The sequence below is a fragment of the Mustelus asterias genome, chromosome 19 (genome assembly GCF_964213995.1).
Source record: "Mustelus asterias chromosome 19, sMusAst1.hap1.1, whole genome shotgun sequence".
NCBI lineage: Eukaryota > Metazoa > Chordata > Chondrichthyes > Carcharhiniformes > Triakidae > Mustelus > Mustelus asterias.
Genome location: NC_135819.1, coordinates 81,888,100 through 81,911,643, shown reverse-complemented (window position 1 = coordinate 81,911,643; position 23,544 = coordinate 81,888,100). Strand labels below are relative to the sequence as shown.

Below are 23,544 nucleotides of genomic sequence, written 5' to 3'. Positions count from 1 at the left end.
AGTCATTTGATGTTATGACTTGGTAAAGCAGGGAGTCGTGAATCCATTGGCAACTGGGAGTAATGATAAAGACTGTAATCCTGTGGAAAGTGTGCTAATGTATATATGTAGTGTGGGTTGCTAGTCTTGTTAAAGCATTAATAAGGGTTATTGTTTAATAAAACTTAGAGCATTATTTGCCTACCAAGTAATGTTCAATCGATGTTGATCTTACACTGTTCAACACCATAGGGGAGGCAATGGCCTAGTGATATTATCGCTGGATTATTAGTCCAGAAACTCAACTAATGTTCTGGGGACCCGGGTTTGAATCCCGGCACGACAGATGGTGGAATTTGAATTCAATAAAATACATCTGGAATTAAGAATTTACTGATGACCATGAAACCATTGTCAATTGTTGTAAAAACTCAAAGAGGGAAAATCTCAGCAGGGTCTGGCAGCATCTGTAAGGAGAGAAAAGAGCTGATGTTTTGAATCCAGATCACCCTTTGTCAAAGCTAAAAGACAGAGAAAGTGGGAGATATTTATACTGTGGGGGGGGAATGAAAGATGAATCATAGCCACAGAAACCAGGGGAAAAGACTGCTAATGACAGCCCACAGAGAGAATAAAGGGTGTGAATGGCCAAACGGCAGAGAAGCTGCAATCAGAGGGTAAACTGTGATGGGGGGGGTGGGGGGGGGGGTGGAGAATGGATGGGACAGAGGTAAAATTTAGAAAAGGGGAAGCAAAGGGGGAGAAAAGGTAAGGGAAGGGGGAGGAAGCAGGGGGAAAGAGTGGCGGGGGAAGAAAAATGAAGAAAGACAATAAAGAAAGAAAAGGTAGAGAACAGTAAAAAATAGAATAAACTAGAATAAAAACAAAGGGGCTGAGGTGGGGTCGAGCAAATCATCGGAAGTTGTTGAATTCGATGTTGAGACCGGAAGGCTGTAAAGTGCCCAGCCGGAAGATGAGATGCTGTTCCTCCAGTTTGCGTTGAGCTTCACTGGAACATTGCAGCAGGCCAAGGACAGACATGTGGGCATGGGAGCAGGATCGTGTGTTAAATTGGCAGGGGCAGTTAAAATGGTTAATTTGCCATTTACTTTTGGTTTCAGATTCCAGCATCCACAGTAATTTGCTTTTATCCAGTTGTAAAAACCCATCTGGTTCACTAATGTCCTTCAGGGAAGGAAATCTGCCGTCCTTACCCAGTCTGGCCTACATGTGACTCCCGAGCCACAGCAATGTGGTTGACTCTCAACTGTCCTCCAAGGGAAACTAGGTATGGGCAATAAATCCTGTCAGCCAGCGACGCCCATGTCCCACAAATGATTTTTAAAAAACACACTACAAGTTTTAAAACTTGAAATCTGGTGCGATTCTTCGAGATTGGTCACGGGGAATTCAAATCTCTCATTTAAAATTATTGATCTCTACGGGATTACAACACTGTAAATTTCAAATTGTATATGATGTGACAACATTGTAAATATTCCCTTCTGCCTTTGAATTTAGTTTTTGATAAGGGGGCAAATCAGAAGTTCTATTTTCCAACAGACCGATGTGGTTTCCAAAACCTTTGGAGCTACTCTGCAGTTGCACAATTATTGTATTACAGCTGTTTGGGTCAAATTTTGGAACATATTTTTCAAAGCGATTAAAACATGTTTTCAGTTCAATACAGTAAGACCACAGTGCCACCTAGTGTTACTGCAGGGATTTCCACTCCCCTCCAGTCTGAGATTCATTTTACTTTCCGTAGCTATAGAAAGTGCAATTTTCCTAACTTTGTTTCCATTTAGGTAAAATTCTAGGGAAAATGCACTGCTCTGAACATAAAGGGACAAATCAGCACTTAGTTCATTTTTGTTGACCCGTCTGTACTGGTGTAAATATCAATCACAGCAGGTGTCTCCGAAGTTTTGCAGCATTAGGAAAGATAAAGGATTGATTCATGGCTCCTCTGACATTAGGGCGAGATTTTCTCAAAGGACGATATCAAGTGGGAAGTGCAATGTTCAGCCCGCACTTAGAAGAAAAGAATTGCAGGCACGGGCTCCAGGCTGTATCGCTGGGGACAACTTCTGATTCACCTCCCCCAGCATCACCTGAGTATATTAATGATCGGGGCTCCACATTTAAAGGTTGCCCCTGCGCACAGCTAGCTCACTGGGAAATCGTGGCTGTAAAAGATAAAAAGGATACTGCCCCAAAATTCACCAAAGCTTCCCTGGAGCGATTGCTGGACACAGTGGAGGCACACCAGGATATACTGTACCTGCACTCTGGGCAGAGACCCTGCCAGTAGGATGACCAGTCCAGCATGGGAGGTGGGGGCAGCAATGGTCAGCGCTAACACCTTGCAGAAGAGGACAGTCATCCAGTGCACGGAGAGGATGAATGCTCTCCTTCGTTCTGCCAGGGTAAGTTACTCTTCTCATCACTCTCAACTCTCACACCTATCCACAGAGATCTCACTCACTGACAGCTCAAGGGATACCACCCCTCACTCACCCACACACATCTCCATCTTCCCTGTGTCCGCATCACCTCACTGCTGCCAATCATCAACCATACATGCCAGGCATCCTTACCATCAGCCCGGCATGCATCGTGCTTATACTTTCTCCAGCTGTCTTTATGTAGGTGAAGGCAGCTCACAACAAGAGGGAGAGATCCCAGATGATCCCAGAGGGTGCCAGAACCTCACAGACTTTGAGTACAGAGTCTTGGAGCTGGCCAGTGGGAATGTTGATTGCTCCTGTACTAATGGTGAGGTGGGAGGCAATGGACCAAGTGAGGATCCAGCACTGCTTCATCCGTCAGACAACGATGCTGGAAGCCATGTCTCCTGTTTCTCAGGCCTGCTTTACACTAATCACCTCTCCTTTCTTTCACAAGTACATCTGTGAAGCAGCGCAGGAGGTCCAGCAGCCAGGTCCTCGACTCCAGTCCCTGACAGCAGCACAGTGAAGGGATTCATGGACATGGAAATAGAAGACCTGTCACAGCGCTCACCCACACCCTCCGCCAGCGCAGACACGCACATCTCAGTTGGACTTAGTCTTAGAGCAGCCTCAGGGTCGCAATCTGGTGAGCACGTCGCTCTATCAGATCCACAGCAGGTGGAGACAGGGACATCCCAGGGTGCCGTCACACAGAGGATTATGGAGGTCAGGTATTTGCTGAGTCCTAGTTAGATCCGGAGCCTCTGGGTTCTGCCGTGTCACAGTTGCTGCAGCTCCAAAGTCAAATGCAGGAAAATCAGGAAGGGATGTCAGCTACACTCCTCAGATTGAAAGGCAGAATGGAGTCAGTCTGAGGGGATTGCAGCAACAGGCCAACGCAACAAGGTCAACGCTGGGAGGGTGGTGGCCACTGTACAGATCTTGGAACAAGAGTCCTGTTCTGCACAGCTGCAGGAGGTGCGCTCCATGGCAGTGGCATTTTCTGGCATCCATCAGTGCCAATGCCAGAGGATGCAGGGCTTCTCCAGCTCACTCCAGCTGTCCCTCTATCCCACGGAGGATATCAGGGGCCCGCAAGCACCCAGGGAGAGGGATCAGTTGGTGTATACCCCAGGGCCATCCACCCAGGTGACTCCAAGGGTTTCCCATCCATCCAAGTCCCCTCTTCCTGCAACTCCATCTGCGCAGGTCGAGGAGGGTGGCACCCCCACACTACAGGACCCCAGTAGCAGACCAGAGCCCTCCAGGTCTCGGGCCTCCAGAGGAACGCTTGCCAAGGTCATAACAAACAACAGGGCAGGGCAGCCTCCACCTACGCTGTGGATGTTGGGGGCGCACCGAGATGTAGTGGCAGGGTTAGAAATGTCAAGAGAGTGAAGTTGTTCAGTGTGAGCACAGTGTCAATTACCTGTACATAAAGCTCTGTAAATAAACCCCCTGTAACTGCATCTTTTCTCGGGTTCCTTGTTTTGATGGGCTATGTTCTTGTCAATCCATAGAAATCCATAGAAACCCTACAGTGCAGAAGGAGGCCATTCGGCCCATCGAGTCTGCACCGACCACAATCCCACCCAGGCCCTCCCCCCACATATTTACCCGCTAAGCCCTCTAACCTACGCATCTCAGGATTCTAAGGGGCAATTGTTTTTTTTAACCTGGCCAATCAACCTAACCCGCACATCTTTGGACTGTGGGAGGAAACGGGAGCACCTGGAGGAAACCCACGCAGACACGGGGAGAATGTGAAAACTCCACACAGACAGTGACCCGAGCCAGGAATCGAACCCGGGACCCTGGAGCTGTGAAGCAGCAGTGCTAACCACTGTGCTACTGTGCCACCAATCTGAAGTGAAAACCTGATCACAAGATAAAGTCAGGGGGCTCAGTCCAGGGCTTCCTCCAGTTGTTCAAGCTTCCCGGCACATTGATGGTGTCCCTTCACTGAACGCATCAGTCATGTTTCTTTCTCGTGGGGAATGAGGATGTCTCCCAATGGATAGGGTTAACTTTACACATTCCAGTCATTCTCCATCTGTGCTCCTGCACCTTTGAAGTCTGGCTGCTGCCCCCCATGCTTCAGCCTCCAGTGACATTGAACCTCGAGGGTACAGTTCACAAAGGAGAGGTGAAATCTTCCCCGCTGTATTGCCATGATATGACCCTGCTCATTGAGAGAAAGTGAGCTGCCTTCAGCCAGACAGGAGTCAGACCTTCACAGCAGCTCTGTGAGGATCTGTAGAGTGTTCCAATTGCAAATCAGCATCATCCTCCTGGAATGTAGGGACTATGGAAAACTGCTCCCTCCCCATGACAGAAGCTTCATCAGAGAGTGTGCGCTGCCCCTAATCAGATGGGAGAACAATGCTCACAGCAGCCATGTGAAGATACTGGTATGTCCTCACTGGATCTCCTCATCACCCTCCATCAATCTAGTGGCAATGAGCTCATCCTGAGCTCAGCTACCTCAATGGGACATTGTTTCATGGTCAACACCCTCTTCTTTGCAGACCTCTTCACCCTCATCCCCTTAAACATCCTTCTCATCAGAAGAAACTTGCCGCTTCTCCTCAGGCAGTTCCTCCAAGATGTGCAGGGCACAGCAGGTGACAACGATGTGTGACACCCTCTGCGGATTGTGATGCAGGGTTCCACCAGCCGAGTCCAGGCACTCGAACCTCACCTTCAGCATCCCCATGGCCTGGTCCACCAAGGAGGATCCTGGTGTATGGGCCTGATAATGATATGCAAATATATTACAATGGGATCCCTGATGTTGAACAGTGGGAAATACAGCCAGCAGTGACGGGGGAACGGGGCAATCACTTCCTGCTGTTACGTCAATGTCAAACATTGGCCATCTCAAGATATTTCCGTCGCCAAACCCGCCCGATGCCAATGTGAGTGGAAAATCCCAGCCCAGATATCATGGGTTAGAATCAACAGGCCATCCAACATTAACTAGCTTAGAAACTTACCACCCCTTTGTACCAGCACTCCCAGTCCTTAAAGAGACATTCCACTGGCTCAATGGGCTGACCAGCTACGATGGATCTTGCAAATTGGGGCTCCGTGGTGTACATAGTTCCCTGATTGCAGTTTTAGCAGACAGATATAGTGCACAGATAGGCAATCCAGCAAAAGAGAGACCAAAAAGAAAAGTTGGAAGCTATTTTTTGTGAGCCAGGAGTCACAGAAGGACCTGCACAGAAATGGAAATCAGTAATTGTATAGTGTTATCAATTACCCCAACAGATTAATGAGCTTTGTGGGGTCTTTTGTTCCACTTTCATTGTATTAATAATAACTAACCTGCATTTCCTGTTAAATAAAACAGTCACTAAAATCCCACCCGAGGCCAATTGAGAATTCCATTTTGCAACCCGCATAGCGGTAGAATTCCGCCCTGTATCTGGGCGAGTCACTAATGCACAGAGAGTGACTCAAGAGAAAATCAACCACGAGAGAGAATCCCATTGTTTTGGCACAAGGCTTTCAAAATCCTACCAGATAGTCAACTTTCAAAGTCTCCTTTTAGGGCCACATCACTACAGTTTGTTCACCCCCCCCCCCCCCCCCCCCCCCCCCCCCACTCACCATCCACCTTTTTCCTCCTTAATACTTTTAACAACTTTATCCCTATCCCATGTCTTACTTTCTGCCATCATTGAGTCTCGATGTGCCGTATACCACTCTTTGCCCGCTGGGTGATTTTTCCCAGGCAATTGTAAATATGTTGTTACATTGATACCAGGAGGTAAATAAGCATGAAGGTCACGTGACTCAGCCACATACGCCACCCCCTTTCTCCGCCCCCAGTCCTTCCACGCATCTTGGGCATTGCACTATCCACCCTTTAGTGCATTTCATTTGTCTTTTCTATTTCTTGAGGGATTTCTTTCCAGTGAGATACGAGAATGTTCATCTCGTCCCTCATTTTTACCAGGCACTTGTAGCTGGCTAAGATCCAGAGGTGACATTTCACCCCTCCAGACGCAGTTAGAAACAAATGTGGGAAGATTGACAAAAAAAATGTAGCTGATCATAGAATTATAAAATCCTTACAAAGAACAGTACAGCACAGGAAACAGGCCCTTCGGCCCTCCAAGCCTGTGCCGCTCATTGGTCCAACTAGACCATTCGTTTGTATCCCTCGATTCCCAGACTGCTCATGTGACTATCCAGGTAAGTCTTAAACGATGCCAGCGTGTCTGCCTCCACCACCCTACTTGGCAGTGCATTCCAGGCCCCCACCACTCTCTGTGTAAAAAACGTCCCTCTGATATCTGAGTTAAACCTCACCCCTCTCACCTTGAGCCCGTGACCCCTCATGATCGTCTCTTTCTACATTGCAGAAAGAGGCTACTCAGACCATCAAATCTACACCGACTCTCTGACAGAACATCTTACATAAGCCCACCCTCTACCCTATCCCTGTAACCCATGCATTTACCTCTCTAATCCCCCTCACCTACTGTCAAGATCAGTTCCTATCTTAAAGAAATCTGAATTCAAAGATCACCGGTCTCTTCTATTTCAATTTGCTCCTGGATGCTCAGTTTGGGTTCTGCCAGCGTCACTCAGCTTCTGACCTTAATACAGCCTTGGTTCAAACATGGACAAAAGAGCTGAACTCCAGAGGTGAGGTGAGAGTGACAGCCCTTGACATCAAGGCAACATTTTACTGTATGTGGCATCAAGGAGCCCTAGCGAAAGTGGAATCAATGGGACTCAGGGGGAAAATCTCCACTGTTTGGAGTCATACTGGCATGAAGGAAGGTGGTTGTGGTGGTGGGAGGTCAATGGTCTCAGCTCCAGGACATCTCTGCAGGAGCCCCTCAGGGGAGTGTCCTAGGCCCAACCACCTTCAGCTGCTTCATCAATGACCTTCCTTCCATCATAAGATCAGAAGTGGGGATGTTCGCTGATGATTGCAAAATGATCAGTATCATTCACAACTCCTCAGATAGTGAAGCAGTCCATGCCCAAATGCAACAAGACCTGGACAATATCCAGCCTTAGGCTAAGAAGTGACAAGTAGCATTCACACCGCACCAGCGCCAGGCAGTGAACATCTCCAACGAACCATCACCCCTTGACATTCAATGGCATTACTATCAATGAATCCCGACCATCAACACCCTGGGAGGTTACCATTGACTAGAAACTGAACTGGACGAGCCAAATAAATACTGTGGCTACCAGAGCAAGTCAAAGGCTAGGAATCCTGCAGAGAGTAACTCACCTCCTTACTCTCCAAAGCCTGTCCAGCAAATACAAGGCACAAGTGTGATGGAATACTTTCATTTGCCTGAATGAGTGTAGCTGCAACAACACTCAAGAAGTTCGACATCTAGGACAAAGCAGCGTTTAATTATTACCCCTTCCACAAACATTCAATTCCTCCATCATAGATGAACAGTGGCAGCAGTGTGTGCCATCTACAAGATACACTGCAGAAACTCACTGGGGTTCCTTAGGCAGCATCTTCCAAACACATGACCTCTACCATCCAGATGGTCAAGAGCAGCAAATACCTGGGAACACCACCACCTGGAGGTTCCCCTCCAAGTCACTCACCATCCTGATTTGACAATATATTGCCATTCCTTCACTGTTGCTGGGTCAAAACCCTGGAACTCCCTCCCTAACAGCACTGTGAGTGTACCTCCACCTCAGGGACTGCAGCTGTTTAAGGAGGCAGCTCACCACTACTTTTTCAAGAGCAACTAGGGATGGGCAATAAATGCTGGCCTAGCCAGCAACACCCACATCCCATGAATGAATTAAAAAAGACAAAGATTTCTCAGTTTCATCTACATCCACTGAATTCTGAAAAACTTCTGCTCCTCATTGGGTCCTGTGTAAGTTTATTTTATTCATTGACAGGATGTGGTCACTGCTGGCCAGACCAGCATTTATTGCCCACCCCTAACTGCCCTTGAGAAGGTGGTGGTGAGCTGCCTTCTTGAACCACTGCACTCCCTGTGGTGTAGGTACACCCAGTAAGAAGTCTAACAACACCAAGTTAAAGTCCAACAGGTTTATTTGGTAGCAAAAGCCATTAGCTTCGGAACAGGCTGTTCCTTCGTCAGGTGGGTGAGAGTTCTGATCACAAACAGGGCACAAAGACACAAACTCAATTTACATGAATAATGATTGGAATGTGAGTCTTTACAGCTAATCAAGTCTTAAAGGTACAGACAATGTCATTCCAACCATTGTTCATGTAAATTGAGTTTGTGTCTTTGTGCCCTGTTTGTGATCAGAACACCCACCCACCTGACGAAGGAACAGCCTGTTCCGAAAGCTAGTGGCTTTTGCTACCAAATAAACCTGTTGGACTTTAACCTGGTGTTGTGAGACTTCTTACTGTGTTCACCCCAGTCCAACGCTGGCATCTCCACATCATGTGTAGGTACACCCACAGTGCTGTTAAGGAGGGAACTCCAGAATTTTAACCCAGCAACAGTGAAGGAATGGCAATATTTTTCCAAGTCAGGATGGTCGGTGGCTTGGAGGGAATCCTCCAGGTGGTGTTCCCAGGTATCTGCTGCTCTTGTCTTTCTAGATGGTAGTGGTCGTGGGTTTGGAAGGCGCTGCCTAAGGAATCTTGGTGAGTTTCGGCAATGCACCTTGTAGATGGTACACACTGCTGTCACTGTTCATTGGTGATGGAGGGATCGAATGTTTGTGGAAAGGGTAACAATCAAATGGGATTCTTTGTCGTGGATGGTGTCAAGCTTCTTGAGTTGTTGGAGCAGCACTCATCCAGGCAAGTGGAGAGTATTCTATTACACTCAGGCTTTGAGGTATCAGGCCGTGAGTTACTCGCTGCAGTATCCCCAGCCTCTGATCTGCTCTTGTAGCCGTAATATTTATATGGCTAGTCCAGTTCAGTTTCTAGTCAATGGTAACCCCCAGGATGTTGATAGAAGGATATTCAGCGATGGTAATGCCATTGAATGTCAAGGGTGATGGTTAGATCCTCTCTTGTTGGAGATGGTCATTGCCTGGTACTTGTGAAGTGCAAATTTGCCACTTATCAGCCCAAGCCTGGCATCAGACATTTGAATGGACCTACCATATATTAAGCTGATCTTTCTCCACACTCTAGCTGTGACTGTAACACCATATTCTGCACACTCTCCTTTCCTTCTCCCCTATGTACTTAATGAACGGTATGTTTTGTCTGTATAGCTCGCAAAAAACAATACTTTTCACTGTATCCCAATACATGTGACGATAATAAATCAAACCAAATCAAAAATCATCAAAGATCTTGCTGAATTTGAACACAGACTGCTTCAGTATCTGAGGAGTCATGAATGGTGTTGAATGTTGGACAGTTACTCAGTGCAACCTCCAGCTCCACCATCTCACTTTGAATTGGGCAGAGTTGGTGGGGGAAGGAGGGTAACTGGATTTATGCAACAGCTCAAGGAAGCTCAGGAGAAGTCAGTTCAAAGTGGAATGAGGGCGATTCTGACCCAAGAGAGATTTCCTGTGATTTTCTAAAAAAATAAATGGAAGATTCACTCCTGCGTATCAGAGTTAGCAGCCAGCAAAACTTTAGACATGGAAAGTCAGAAAAAAAATAGACAGTGGTTATATTAATTGTTTAAGAATAACATAGAATGAAAACAACTGCTTATGTCCCAGGATGGAATGAGCTTTGTAGCTGGTGTGTGTGCTGGGGAGAAGTATCTGAGTAAATCATCCAAAACGTGGCAGATGGAATTTAGTCTTTACTGTGCATATGTACACATGGTTTCACCACGCTGTGGTACTTTGGAACAAGTGCTGCCTATAGGATTGTCACTTAGTAAGTAGTCTCATACCACCAGGTTAAAGTCCAACAGGTTTATTTGATGAGTGACTCACTTGATGAAGGGGCAGCGCTCCGAAAGCTTGTGCTACCAAATGAACCTGTTGGACTTTAACCTGGTGTTGTGAGACTACTTACTGTGCTTACCCCAGTCCAACGCCGGCAACTCCACATCATGAGTATCACTGAGGTTGAAGATGTGTTTTTAATGTCATCTTGCTCTTTTTTTTTTCAGCCCCATTCCGGCCCCCTGGTGATATGGAGAGTGAAGTTAAATTTGATGGAAATGGCGATGGCATTGGTCGGTATAATGTGTTCAACTTTCAGAAAGTTGCAGGAAAATACACCTACATCAAGGTTGGCCAATGGGCAAAGTCTTTGTCTCTGAACACAGCGCTGATTCACTGGCCCAAAGATCACATCCCCACATCACAATGCAGTGATCCGTGCGCCCAAAACGAGATCAAAAACATGCAGCCTGGAGACGTGTGCTGCTGGATTTGTGTACCGTGCGACCCCTATGCATATTTGGAGGATGAGTTCACGTGCAAGGACTGTGGACCGGGCAGATGGCCCAATGAGGACCTCACAGGATGCTATGACTTACCAGAGGAGTATATCAGATGGGGAGATGCCTGGGCTGTGGGACCAATTACCATCTCGTGTGCTGGGATTGTCACTACACTGATGGTTGCCACTATCTTTGTAAAGCACAACAACACACCTCTTATCAAAGCCTCAGGACGTGAACTCTGCTACATTTTGCTGTTTGGGGTCTTCTTTTCCTACTGTATGACATTTTTCTTTATCGCGAAACCCTCACCAGCTATATGCACCTTGCGCCGATTAGGACTTGGCACATCCTTTGCCGTGTGCTACTCAGCACTGCTTACCAAGACCAACCGCATTGCTAGGATATTTAATGGTGTGAAGGACGGGGCCCAGAGACCCAGGTTCATCAGTCCCAGTTCTCAAGTCTTCATCTGTCTGAGTCTCATCTCAGTTCAGATTATCATCGTGTCAGTCTGGCTGATTCTGGAGGCTCCTGGTACAAGAAGGTACACAGTCCCTGAGAAAAGAGAGACAGTCATTCTGAAATGTAACGTAAAGGACTCCAGCATGTTAATGTCGTTGACATATGATGTGGTGTTGGTGACCCTGTGTACCGTCTATGCCTTTAAGACACGGAAATGTCCTGAAAATTTCAATGAAGCAAAATTTATTGGATTTACCATGTACACAACATGTATCATCTGGCTTGCCTTTCTCCCTATATTTTACGTCACATCCAGTGATTATAGGGTAAGTGATTGATTCTTTCTATGCTATCATCAAGGTTTAAGTTCCAAAGTGTCAGTGAGGATGAGGCAAATATATTACATTCATATATTCCCGTTATGCTGTCAGTAAAGTACTGGCAATATCACGATAGATGTTTAATTGAAAAGTAAGTAATTTAAAAGCCTGGCAGGGTAGTTAGCATCTGAAGGAGAAAGCTGGTGAATGTTTCAGGTCCCACCAAGACGTGAAGTTACCTTTCCCTCCAGGTGCTAACTGACCTGCATTTTCCGTTTTAATGTCAGAATTTTGGCATTTGCTATTGGCTACGAATCTCCAATAATAGATCAAAGTTAATCTCAAATCCTAGTGCTGTTCCTTATGTAATTATTTAGTAAATCGTTTTGTTCAACTTATCATTGCATACAGGATTAATGTACACCTGATTGAATAGTGAAATTAAAGTCACTCAGCAAGGGATGACAGTAATTTAGCATCCCTACATAATTCAGCATTTTTTCCATTATGCCCATAAATATTAGTCTTTAATGTTCCATCAGTAGTCCATGGCACAGATTGTATAATTCTTCTACATTTCCCAGATATTGGTGAGGCACGATGGAACTGTGCACCAGGGAACTGGGTTCAAGCCTGGCCTTGGGTGGTTGTCTGTGTGGAGTTTTCACCTTCTCCCCATGTCTGCATGGGTTTCCTCAAGGTGCTCCAGTTTCCTCCCACAGTCCAAAGATGTGCAGGTGAGGTGGATTGACCATGCTAAATTGCCCCTTAGTGTTCAAAGATGTGCAGGTTAGGGGGATTAACAGGGTAAATATGTGGGGTTATGGGGTTAGAGCATGGATAAGATGCCCTGTTGGAGAGTCGGTGCAGAGTCCTTCTGCACAGTAGGGATTCCCTGATTCTATATCTTAATATTAGAGTTTCTTTGTGTATGCAAGATGTACTATTACCTTCTTATATTTCCAGCTATTTTTCCTCACCATCCCCAAAAGCCAAACCTTTCCAGCTGGCAAAATTTCTGTGGATGGTGATCCTACCACACCTCCAAATGAGGCCCTTAACTGGGCAATTAATACCCAATTACCCCAGTGCTGGGCAGACCTGTTGCCACATTGGCGGGGGGGGGGGGGGGGGCACGATGCACAAACCTGCCCAGGTTGCTTGTGATCACCTGGGGTGACGGGGACCTTCAATCCAAGGCACTTAGTGGTTGATCAAGGGACCTGGCATTGGGAAAATGGGAAGGTGGGGGGGTGGGGGGGTGGGGGGGTGGGGGGTGGCCCACTGGGATCCACTGATCCGAGGGTGGCACGGTAGCGCAGTGGTTAGCACTGCTGCTTCACAGCTCCAGGGTCCCGGGTTCGATTCCCGGCTCGGGTCACTGTCTGTGTGGAGTTTGCACATTCTCCTCGTGTCTGCGTGGGTTTCCTCCGGGTGCTCCAGTTTCCTCCCACAGTCCAAAGATGTGCGGGTTAGGTTGATTGGCCATGCTAAAATTGCCCCTTAGTGTCCTGAGATGCGTAGGTTAGAGGGATTAGTGGGTAAAATATGTAGGGATATGGCCTGGGTGGGATTGTGGTCGGTGTAGACTCGATGGGCCAAATGGCCTCCTTCTGCACTGTAGGGTTTCTATGATTTCTATGCTCTGCCCTCATAGCCAACCCCCTCATAGCCAACCCCCTCCCCCCCCCCCCCCCCCAACATCCTCCTTTCCTTTGATTCCCACTCTGCAAAACTCCGCCTGCCATCATTTACCTATGGCCTGATTCACTTCATGATCCTGGGCCTCTGGTGGGTGTCAGTCTGACAGCAATCACCGCCCACCTAGTGGCACTTTTGGGCAAAAGAGCCCCTGGCCTCTGATCACCTGGCATTCTCTGTGGGTGGAACTTCCTGGCCCCATAGGCCTGATGCCATGACAAGCCATTGATAGGCCCGTATATGGCAGGTTTGCCCAGGAGGAAGCCAAGACCCTCATCACCTCCATCGGATTCCTCCCCAACTCTTTCCTCTAAGATCAGAGATGGAATTTCAGCCCTTCCTCTCTGCAGAGATTTTCCAAAACCAGAAGCAAGTTTAGAGCAAAACAGAACTGGAGTCAGAACTATTATTGCCATATCTCTGGATTCTGACCATTTTTACACAGAAAAGATTCGGAAAAGAGTTAAATTTAAATATAATGGTTTTTAAAGCAACATTTATTCATGCAAGTTATAAAATACTAAGAAGAAAGCTTATTCAAATATTACTTTTCCCCAAGTATCATAAACAATTAAATATCTGTTAACTTGTGTGTAAGTTCAATTAAGTACCTTACACCATTGTGTAGAGGAATTTTTATCTACACAGAGCATACCCTCCCTCAAGTTGGGACAGATTCAGAGCAGATCTACCCACTCAGCACTGGGCATCTATGAAGTGCTGTGTAACATCAACAGCGGCTGAACTGTATACAGCCACAATCTGTAACTTCAAGGCCTGCCCACCCCACAATTACTACCAAACCAAGGAATCATCCTGGTTCAATGAAGAGTACAGGAGGGCATGCCAGGAGCAGCATTAGGCATCCCTAAAAATGTAGGTGCTAACCAGGTGAAGCTACAAGTACAGGGCTACCTGCGTGTCAAGCAGCAGAAGCAGCATGCGATAGACAGAGCTAAGTGATCCCACAACCAACCGATCAGATCAAAACTCTGCCACATCCAGGCGTGAATAGTGAAAGAAAATGAAACTATTAACAGGAAGAGGTGAATAAGCCACAAACTCTACATCCTTAATGCTGGGGGAGCCCAGCATATCAGTGCAAAATACAAGGCTGAGGCATTGGCAACCATCTTGAGCCAGAAGTGCCGAGTCGATAATCCATCTTGGCATCCTCTGAGATCCCCAGCAACACAGATGACAGTTTCCAGCCAATTTGACTAATTTCACATGATATCAGTAAATGGCTAAAAGCACTGGATATGGCAAAAGCTATGGGCCCCTGACAACATTCTAGCAATAGTGCATACGTAGGACATAGCAGGAGGAGGCCATTCAGCCCTTCAAGCCTGCTCCACCATGCAATAAGATCATTGCTGATCCATTTGTGTCTCAGCTCCATTTTGCACTCACACATCAATAACCTGCTCAATGAAGCCCAGTTTGGGTTCTGCCAGGGCCACTCAGCTCCTGAACTAATTACAACCTGGTTTCAAACATGGACAAATGAGTTGAACTCAGCGGGGGATTGAAAGCCGCTGTCCTTCACATCCAGGCAGCATTTTGACCAAGTGTGACATCAAAGAGTCCGAGCATACAAACATATGAATTAGGAGTATGAGTAGGCCACTCAGCCCCTCGAGCCTGCTCCGCTATTAATGGTTGATCTCATCTGACCCTGCCTATCGCTGATAACCCTTCACCCCTTTGTTAATCAAGAATCTATCTCGCTCTGACTGAAAAATATTCATTAATTCTGCTTCCATTGCCTTTTGAGGAAGAGAGTTCCAGAGGTTTGCGTCCCTCTGAGAGAAAACATTTCCTCAACTCCATCTTAAACTTTTAAACAGTGACCCCTAGTTCTAAATCCCACCCATGGTCTCCACATCCACCCTGTCAATACCCCTCAGGATCTTAAAGGTTATGATCAAGTCGCCTCTCTAAACTCCAGTGGATACAAACCAAACCTCTCCAATCTTTCCTCATAAGACAACCTGCTCATTCCTAGTTTTAGTCTGGTAAACCTTCCCTGAACTACTTCAAATTTATTTACATATTTCCTTAAATAAGGAGACCAATACTATACACCATACACCAGATGTGGTATCACCAATGCCCTGTACAACTGAAACATAATTTTTGTATTCAATTCCCCTCAGAATGAACAATAACATTCTATTAGCCTTCCTAATTACTTGCTGTACTGGCATTCTCACCTTTTTTGACACATGCACTAGGATACCCAGATCCCTCTGCACCTCAGAATAAAACTGGAGACAAAGGGAATTAGGGGGAAATCTCTCCACTGATTGGAGGATGGTTGCTGGAGGCCAATGCTCTCAGCCCCAGCAGGAGTTCCTCAGGGTATTATCCGAGCCGCAACCATCTTAATTGCTTCATCAATGAATTTCCTTCATCATAATGTCAGAAGTGGGGATGTTTGCTGATGACTATGCAATGCTCAGTATCTGAGCAACTCCTCAGATACTGAAGTGGTCCATGTCCATATGCAGCCAGACCTGGACAACATTTAGGCTCTATAACAACATTGTAGATGTATCTACACCAGGTGGACTATGGCACTGCCTTCTCAATAGGAATGGGCAACAAATGCTGGCCTTGCCATTGATACCCACATGCCAGGAAGTAATAAAAGAAAGACTCTGATAGTGTTGCTTGTTTATTATCTCTATTATTGCCAGAAGAAACTCCAAAAATGTGCAGGTTAGATGTATTGGCCTTATTGTGCCTTATTGTTCCAAGTTTTGTAGGTTAGGGGGATTAGTGGGATAGATACATAGGGTGACGGGTAAAGGGCCTGGATGGGATGTTCTGTAGAAGAGACAGGGCAGATTTGATGGGCCAAATGACCTCCTTCTGCACTATAGACATTCTATGATTCTATTCATTATAAAACTTGTACTGATTCAGTGAAATGTGTGATCATAATTGTTGCGTTGTATGTTCACTGAAAAAAAACAGTTTTATGCTTTGTTCCAGCCTCTTCTCACCTAAAATAAAACTTTCAGCCTAGTACATCCATAAAACACAATATCCAGTTTGGATGGCAAGAGAGACATATTGTTACATCTACTGGGTGATGCTATAGCAGAAATAGATATTAATCAGAGTCAATCCATTTCAGAAGGTAATAGCTGTGGATTCTTTTTCTCAGAGCAACTCAGGCCACTGAACCGAAGAGAATATCTACTAAACTCAAATTTTATGGGCGGCACAATGGCACAGTGGTTAGCAATGATGCCCCACAGCGCCAGGGACCCGGGTTTGATTTCCGGCTCGGGTCACTGTCCATGCGGAGTCTACACGTTCTCCCCATGTCTGTGTGGGTTTCCTCCGGGTGCTCCGGTTTCCTCCCACAGTCCAAAAGACGTGCTGGTTAAATGCATTGGCCATGCTAAATTCTTCCTCAGTGTACCCGAACACGCCAGAAGGTGGCGACTAGGTGATTTTCACAGTAACTTAATTGAAGTGTTAATATTAGCCTACTTGTGACACTAATAAATAAACATCTGATACCTGGGATGGGGTTATCTTACAAGGAAAGGTTGGAATGAATGGGCCTGCATACATCCAACTTCAGAACATTGAGAGATAATCTTATTGAAATATATAAGATTCTGAGGGAACTTGACAGGGTGGATGCTGAAAGAGTATTTCTCTTTGTGGGAGAGACAAAACTAGGGGACACAGTTTACAAATAAGGGGATTTCTGTTCAAGATGGAGATGAGAAGATTTTATTTCCTCTCAGAGGGTTGTGAATCTTTAGAACCCTTTTCCTCAGAGAGCAGTAGAGGCTGGGTCTAATAATTTTAAGGCAGAGGTAGATAGATTCTTAACTAATAAGAGAGTCAAAGGTTATTGGGGTAGATGGATTGTGGAGTTGAAGCCACAACCAGGTCAGCTTATTGAATGGTGGACCAAGTTTGAGGGACCAAATGGCCTACTCTTGCTCCTAATTTCATAGAAGAATCATAGAATTCCTACGGTGCAAAAGGAGGCCATTTGGCCCATTGAGCCTGCATCGACAGCAATCCCTATCCTAGTTACCACACACATTTATCCTGCTAATCCCCCTGATACTAAGGGTTAATTTTAGCATGGCCAATCTACCTAACCTGTACATCTTTGGACTGTGGAAGGAACTGGAGCACCCGGAGGAAACCCACGCAGACCCGAGGAGAATGTGCAGACTCCACACAGACAGTGACCTGAGGCCGGAATTGAACCCGGCTCCCTGGCACTGTGAGGCCTCAGTGCTAATCACTGTGCCACTGTGCCACCCCATTTGTATGCTCACATGTTCGTATGAGCAGAATGTGACCCCAGGCAGCTGTTTGAATTGCTCAAAATAGCCTGCCCCCTTTGTATAGTTTTAACAGAATTGGTGTTGATGGTAATGGGTTGAATTTTTTAATATAGCTAGCTGTGTGGGATAGTCAGAGCAGGTGGATGTGATAGTAACTACATCTAAAGTGGGAACAAATGATTTAAAATCCCAGGGTGGTAATAGTGACTAACGTACCAGTACATTTTTTATGAATATCTTTGTCTGAAATTTAAACAAAAGTGTTAGTCCATTTGTTAAAGTTGTGGTCAGGACTCTAACAAGGTTCACACATTACACAATAGTGGAAAAGCATGAATTCTAGGACACTAGAGGCCAATTATACAGCTCCATTGCTACTCCGAATGAGGTCATGTAACTCAGTAAAGTGCAATAATTGAATCTGGGAGCTCCCAATCTGTGTAGCTCAATATTGCACCATTAACTGTAATCTGGGTCATGGGTAGTGGGAATTACTTACTCACAGAATCTCAGTGCCTATCTAATTTGTATGTGCTGCCCGGATCGTGTCTGAATTGGTAGACAGCTCCTCTCGTACTATGGAGATCAGAATGGTCCAATTCATTTTGCTTTTCAACAGAGACTCCTCTCCATAAATTCACTATAATCTTTTGTTTCTGCGGTGGATTATTGGCATGGAAAAGATTGAATCATCCACAGACGTTACACATTGTGCCAGATTTGAACATACAGATAGAGTTCACAACTTTCCCTATTCTTTCAGGAGATGTGGTGTCGCTGTCCAGCCCAGCATATGTTGCCCATTCTTAATTGTCACAGACAAGGTGGTGGTGAGCCGCCCTCATGAGATGCTGCAATCCATAATTTTACTTTTGTTATAGTTTTTTATAGTGTTTCGATGTGACTGAGTGGTTAGCTGGACCATTTCAGAGGCTAGTTAAGAGTCAGTCACATTGCTGTGGGCTGTGAGTTACATATAGGCCAGACTGGGTAAGGATGGGAGCGGCACGGTGGCACAGTGGTTAGCGCTGCTGCCTCACAGTGCCAGGGACCCAAGTTTGATTCCAGCCTCCCCCGTGTCTGCGTGGGTTTCCTCCGGGTGCTCAGGTTTCCTCCCACTGTCCAAAGATGTGCAGGTTAGGTGGATTGGCTATGCTAAATTGCCCTTTAGTGTCCCAAGATGTGTAGGTGAGATGGATTAGCCATGGTAAATGTGTGGGGTTAGGGGATAGGGCTGGGGGAGATGGCCCGGGTAAGATACTCTGCCAGAGAGTCAGTGCAGACTCGATGGGCCGAATGGCCTCCTTCTGCACTGTAGGGATTCTAGGATTGATTTCCCTTCCAAAATGCCATCAGTGAACCAGGTGGGATTTTAAGACAATCTGGTAGCTACCATCACTGACAGTAACTTTTTAAATCCGGATTTATTTAATTTGAATTCCCCAGCTACCATTGTGGGCTTTGAACTTGTCAGAATCATTAGACAAGGTCTCTAGATTACTGATCCAGTAACATCATCACAATTTTGCTTTACTGTCCAAATGGCATGTCCAGAGAAAAACTGTAACACGATGAGAATTTATGAGTAACAACACATCGCTGTCAACTTAGTTTGACAAGTGATTCTGAAGCAGCACAACACACTTGGAGTTGGACTAGACCTGGATCAGGAATTCTACGTAACATTACCAAATTAAAACGTCACGTGGATCACTTCAAACCAATATTTGACATGAATTTGACCCCCCCCACCCCGGAACACAAGGTAAAAATTACTATTGACAAAATAATCAGAACACAGATTTCAACACAATTATCAGATTGCTGCCTCCATTATTTTCGAGGCAGTCATCGATTTCTTTAAAACAGGATAAAGTTTCTGTTAAAATAGTGTAGCAAGGCATTTGATGGAAACACATTAGGTGGTCCAAATGTACCAATGCTAGCAGTGATTTCTATCCTGTGGCTTTCCTAAGACTGAATTTGACTTCTGAGTAACTCCAGCTGTGGTGTTGTACCCAATTGCCCAATCAGGACACGTAACTCTGAATCTTGATTTGGAACAAACACACTTACAATGTTTGGCGCACATAGCTCAAGTGTTGGTCTCTCGGCTTTAAGAACCTGTTCAATAGTTTAACAATTGCTTTTGTTCCACAGGTTCAGACGACAACCATGTGTATCTCAGTCAGCCTGAGTGGTTTTGTGGTGCTAGGCTGCCTCTTTGCTCCCAAGGTGCACATCATCGTGTTTCAGCCGCAGAAGAACGTGACCAGCCACAGACTCACCATGAACAGGTTCAGTGTCAGCGGAACTGTCACTAGTCACTCGCACTGTAAGTAAAAAGGGGGGCTAATTCTGTGGGTTTTTCTATTCTTCACCCATAATCTATGCAGAAGAGCCTCTAAATCCCTGAAAAAACACACATAACAACCCCCTCCCCCGATCAACTTTTATGAATATACCCCAATATCAACAGTCAGTTGTTCAGAAGGAATTTTCTTTCTCTTTGTTCATTGGGGTTGTAATTCTCGACCATGTATTATTCCCACTAATGTGTGGAAAATGCAGGAATTAAATCCTTGACCAGAATTTTATGTCCCACTGACCCTTCCTGGGAGCAACAGGCTGGCAGGATGATGGGTGGGATGGCAGGAGGGCACCTTGCCTGGCATTTGACCTGCGCTGAGGTGGGTGGCCTGCCTGCCCTTGAGCTAATTGAAGCCCTTAAATAGTCAATTAATGGCCACTTCAGGGCTTCTTTCTTCCCCCACTGGTATTGTACCAGTGAGGGAATGGCAATGCCACATGGCAAGGCTGCCAGGTACACCCCAGCAGTCTGGCTGTGGGCTTGGCAAAGGGGGTTACCCCACCCCACCCTCATCACTCAATGGTGATTGCATGTTTTGGGGAGGTAGGGGTTGTGGGGTGGGGTGGGGGGCTGGTGGTGTTTGAGAAATACAGTGCTCTGTAAAATCCAGCCCCTCTGAATGTTTCTGCTCCCCACCCACCCAACTATCCTCAAAGTATCATAATAACCAAAGCATCGGCATCTGTGGAGAGAGAAGCAGAATTAATGTTTTGATTCCAAAGAAGAAACATGTTGGACTCAGAAACACTAACTGTTTCTCTCTCCACAGATGCTGCCAGACCTGATTAGTTTTAAGGCCTAACTATTGTGAAACTTTTAAAAAAGTCAACTAAAATCTATTTCGTTAGAATCATCGAAAGTTTACTGCCCATGGTGTCTGCACCGATTAAAAACCCGCCACCCACCCTAATCCCACTTTTCGGCATTTGGTCCGTATTCCTGCAGGTTACAGGACCCCAGGTTCCTTTTCAGATACTTTTCAAATGAGTTAAGAGTTTTTGCCTCTACTGCCCTTTCAGGCAGTGAGTTCCAGACCCCCACAACCCACTGAGTGAAAAAATGTTTTTCCCCATTTCCTCTCTAACCTTTCTACCAATCAATTTAAATCTGTGGCCCCTGGTCACTGACCTCTCTGTTAAGACGAATAGGCCCTTCCAGGACTATCCAGGACCCTCACAATTTTGTACATCTCAATCAAATCTCCCCTCCACCTCCTCTGTTCCAAGGAGAACACCCCAACCTCTCCAGTCTTTCTTCATAGCTGCAATTTTTCAGTCCTGGCAACATCCTTGTTAATCTCCTCTGCACCCTCTCTCATGCAATTACAGCCTTTCTGTAATGAGTTGACCAGAACTGCACATGCTACTCAAGTTGTATTCGAACTAATGTTCTATACAGTTCCAGAATAACCTCCCTGTTCTTGTATTCTGTGCCTTCACCTGCCTTCATAACCATCTCATCTACCTGTCCCCTGCTACCTGTGGGGATCTGTGGGCATTCGCTCCAAGGTCTCTCACTTTGTCTGCATCTCTCAGTATCCTTTCATTTACTATGTAATCCTTCCCCTTGTTTGACCTCCCCAAATACATCACCTCACACTTCTCTTGGTTGAATTTCGTTTCCCATTTTGCTGCCAGTCCATTGATATCTTCCTGCAGTCTGCAGCAATCCTGCTCACTACCAACCACACGGATATTTCTTTTAAGGTTTGTTTAGTTGTCACAATAAAGTAGTCATTTCCACAAAGGTACTTTGTCAATAAAAAGAGGTGTTTTTTAACCTCCCCATGTTGTATTAACGTTACCAAGATAAATTATTATATTCGAGAGAGCGGGAGGTATAGTATATTTTGGAGATATGTAATCTGGCCATTTGTTTGTTGAAAGTCTGGAGTTGGCCTCAGCACCATTAGATTAGAGTGTGGGGAAATTTGGCCAATGTCCAAGTCCTTAATCACTCCGCCAGGAAAATGCCCAACTGTGCACTTGGCAGTGAGGACAAGATTGGACACATCTGTGATGTTGAACAGTCTGTGATACTCCTGGTCTTGGCTCATATTGAAAGAAATCAAATGGCAGAAGGCTCTTGGTGCCTGGGGGAACCGTACAGCAACAGCTGGCGCGGCACGGTGACACAGTGGTTAGCGCTGCTGCCTCACAGCGCCAGGAACCTGGGTTCAATTCCGGCTTTGGGTCACTGTCTGTGTGTGGAGTTTGCACATTCGCCCTGTGTCTGCGTGGGTTTCCTCCGGGTGCTCTGGTTTCCTCCCACAGTCCAAAGATGTGCGGGTTAGGTGGATTGGCCATGCTAAATTGCGCCTTAGTGTCAGGGGGACTAGCTAGGGTAAATACATGGGGATTGGGCCTGGTTGGGATTGTGGTCAGTGCAGACTCGATGGGCCAAATGGCCTCCTTCTGCACTGTAGGGACTCTATGATTGTATGAGCCAGTTCCTTCAGGGGATTGGGGAGAAAACAGCAGAGGAAGTAAATTTGATTTGAATGATTTTCTTTCTACATTTCTAAAGGACATTTGGAATAACGTGCCATGATACTCTTGCTTTGCAGCGTCTGCCAGTGCTCACTATGTTCCTACTGTTTGCAATGGAAGAGAAATTCTAGATTCAACTACATCATCTTTGTGAAGTTGTTTCCTATTCAGCTGTCAAACTGTTGTACTGTTCAGAAGCGCACGCACCGTGCGCAATGGTGAATCAGTAACTTGTTTTGTAGAAACAGCGTATTAAATTATTTATAAGGTCTGTAAATAACTACTAGTACTCTTGTTTTTCTGGTTAATCGTATTTTATCCTGTAAATAACTATTATTTACATACATTGTTATAAACTGTTTACTTAGGGCAAGTACTGTAATAAATATGGCAAACTGACTATTATAAAGTTTTGAGGTTTTATTACCATCCTTAATGTATTTACACTAGAATGCATAGTAATTTTTATGTTGTATATACAAATAGTTACATTATGTAACTAATGGTTCTAACAGCACAAACAATATGAAAACTTTATTGTAAAATAAACTGAATAAAAATCTAACTACTGATGGAACTGATTTAGTACTCAGCATTCTTCTTTATGCACTGACTTTTCCACAATGGATTGGTCTCAGATTTTCATAAGACCCAATATAACTGATTCAGAAACTATTCCTTGCTTTTCTACCTAACCACCTGCCTGTAAATAAAACAATGTTAAATAACTTACGGAATGACTTTTATTCCTTTAAATGTCTTGCAAACGCCCCCCCCCCCCCCCCCCCCTCCACCCCCGCCTTTGGTCATACCCAATAAACAGCTATTTTGTTTGATTTGAAAATAACAATTCTGTTATTTTCTTATTTAATACCTTTTACATTTTAATACCTAGTTTTATTATCAAGATGACTGTGAGGCAAATATCCTTGCAAGGTAGAGAGGTAATAGATTGGTGGGGATTATTTGAATCAATAAGTGGCTGAGCCACAGGATATAATGGATGATTCTTGGTTGAATTAAGACGGGGAACAGATTCAATTTCCAAGTTATTTTCCATGTTGTAACCACAGCGTCGTCA

The 23,544-nt window shown here is 45.5% G+C and overlaps 1 protein-coding gene across 2 annotated transcripts in view; it reads left to right on the top strand.

Moving 5' to 3' along the window:
* grm3 (glutamate receptor, metabotropic 3) overlaps positions 1 to 22,617 on the top strand; it is an 82,018-nt gene extending 59,401 nt beyond the window's left edge. The window contains exons 3-6 of one of the 2 annotated variants that reach the window (XM_078235988.1): positions 10,514 to 11,580; positions 19,764 to 19,942; positions 21,705 to 21,742; positions 22,541 to 22,617. In XM_078235988.1, coding sequence (XP_078092114.1) covers positions 10,514 to 11,580; positions 19,764 to 19,942; positions 21,705 to 21,742; positions 22,541 to 22,617 — 1,361 coding nt within the window. The remainder of the gene's footprint in view (positions 1 to 10,513; positions 11,581 to 19,763; positions 19,943 to 21,704; positions 21,743 to 22,540) is intronic. The other variant, XM_078235987.1, reaches the window with a different exon arrangement.
* The last annotated feature ends 927 nt before the right edge of the window (positions 22,618 to 23,544 follow it).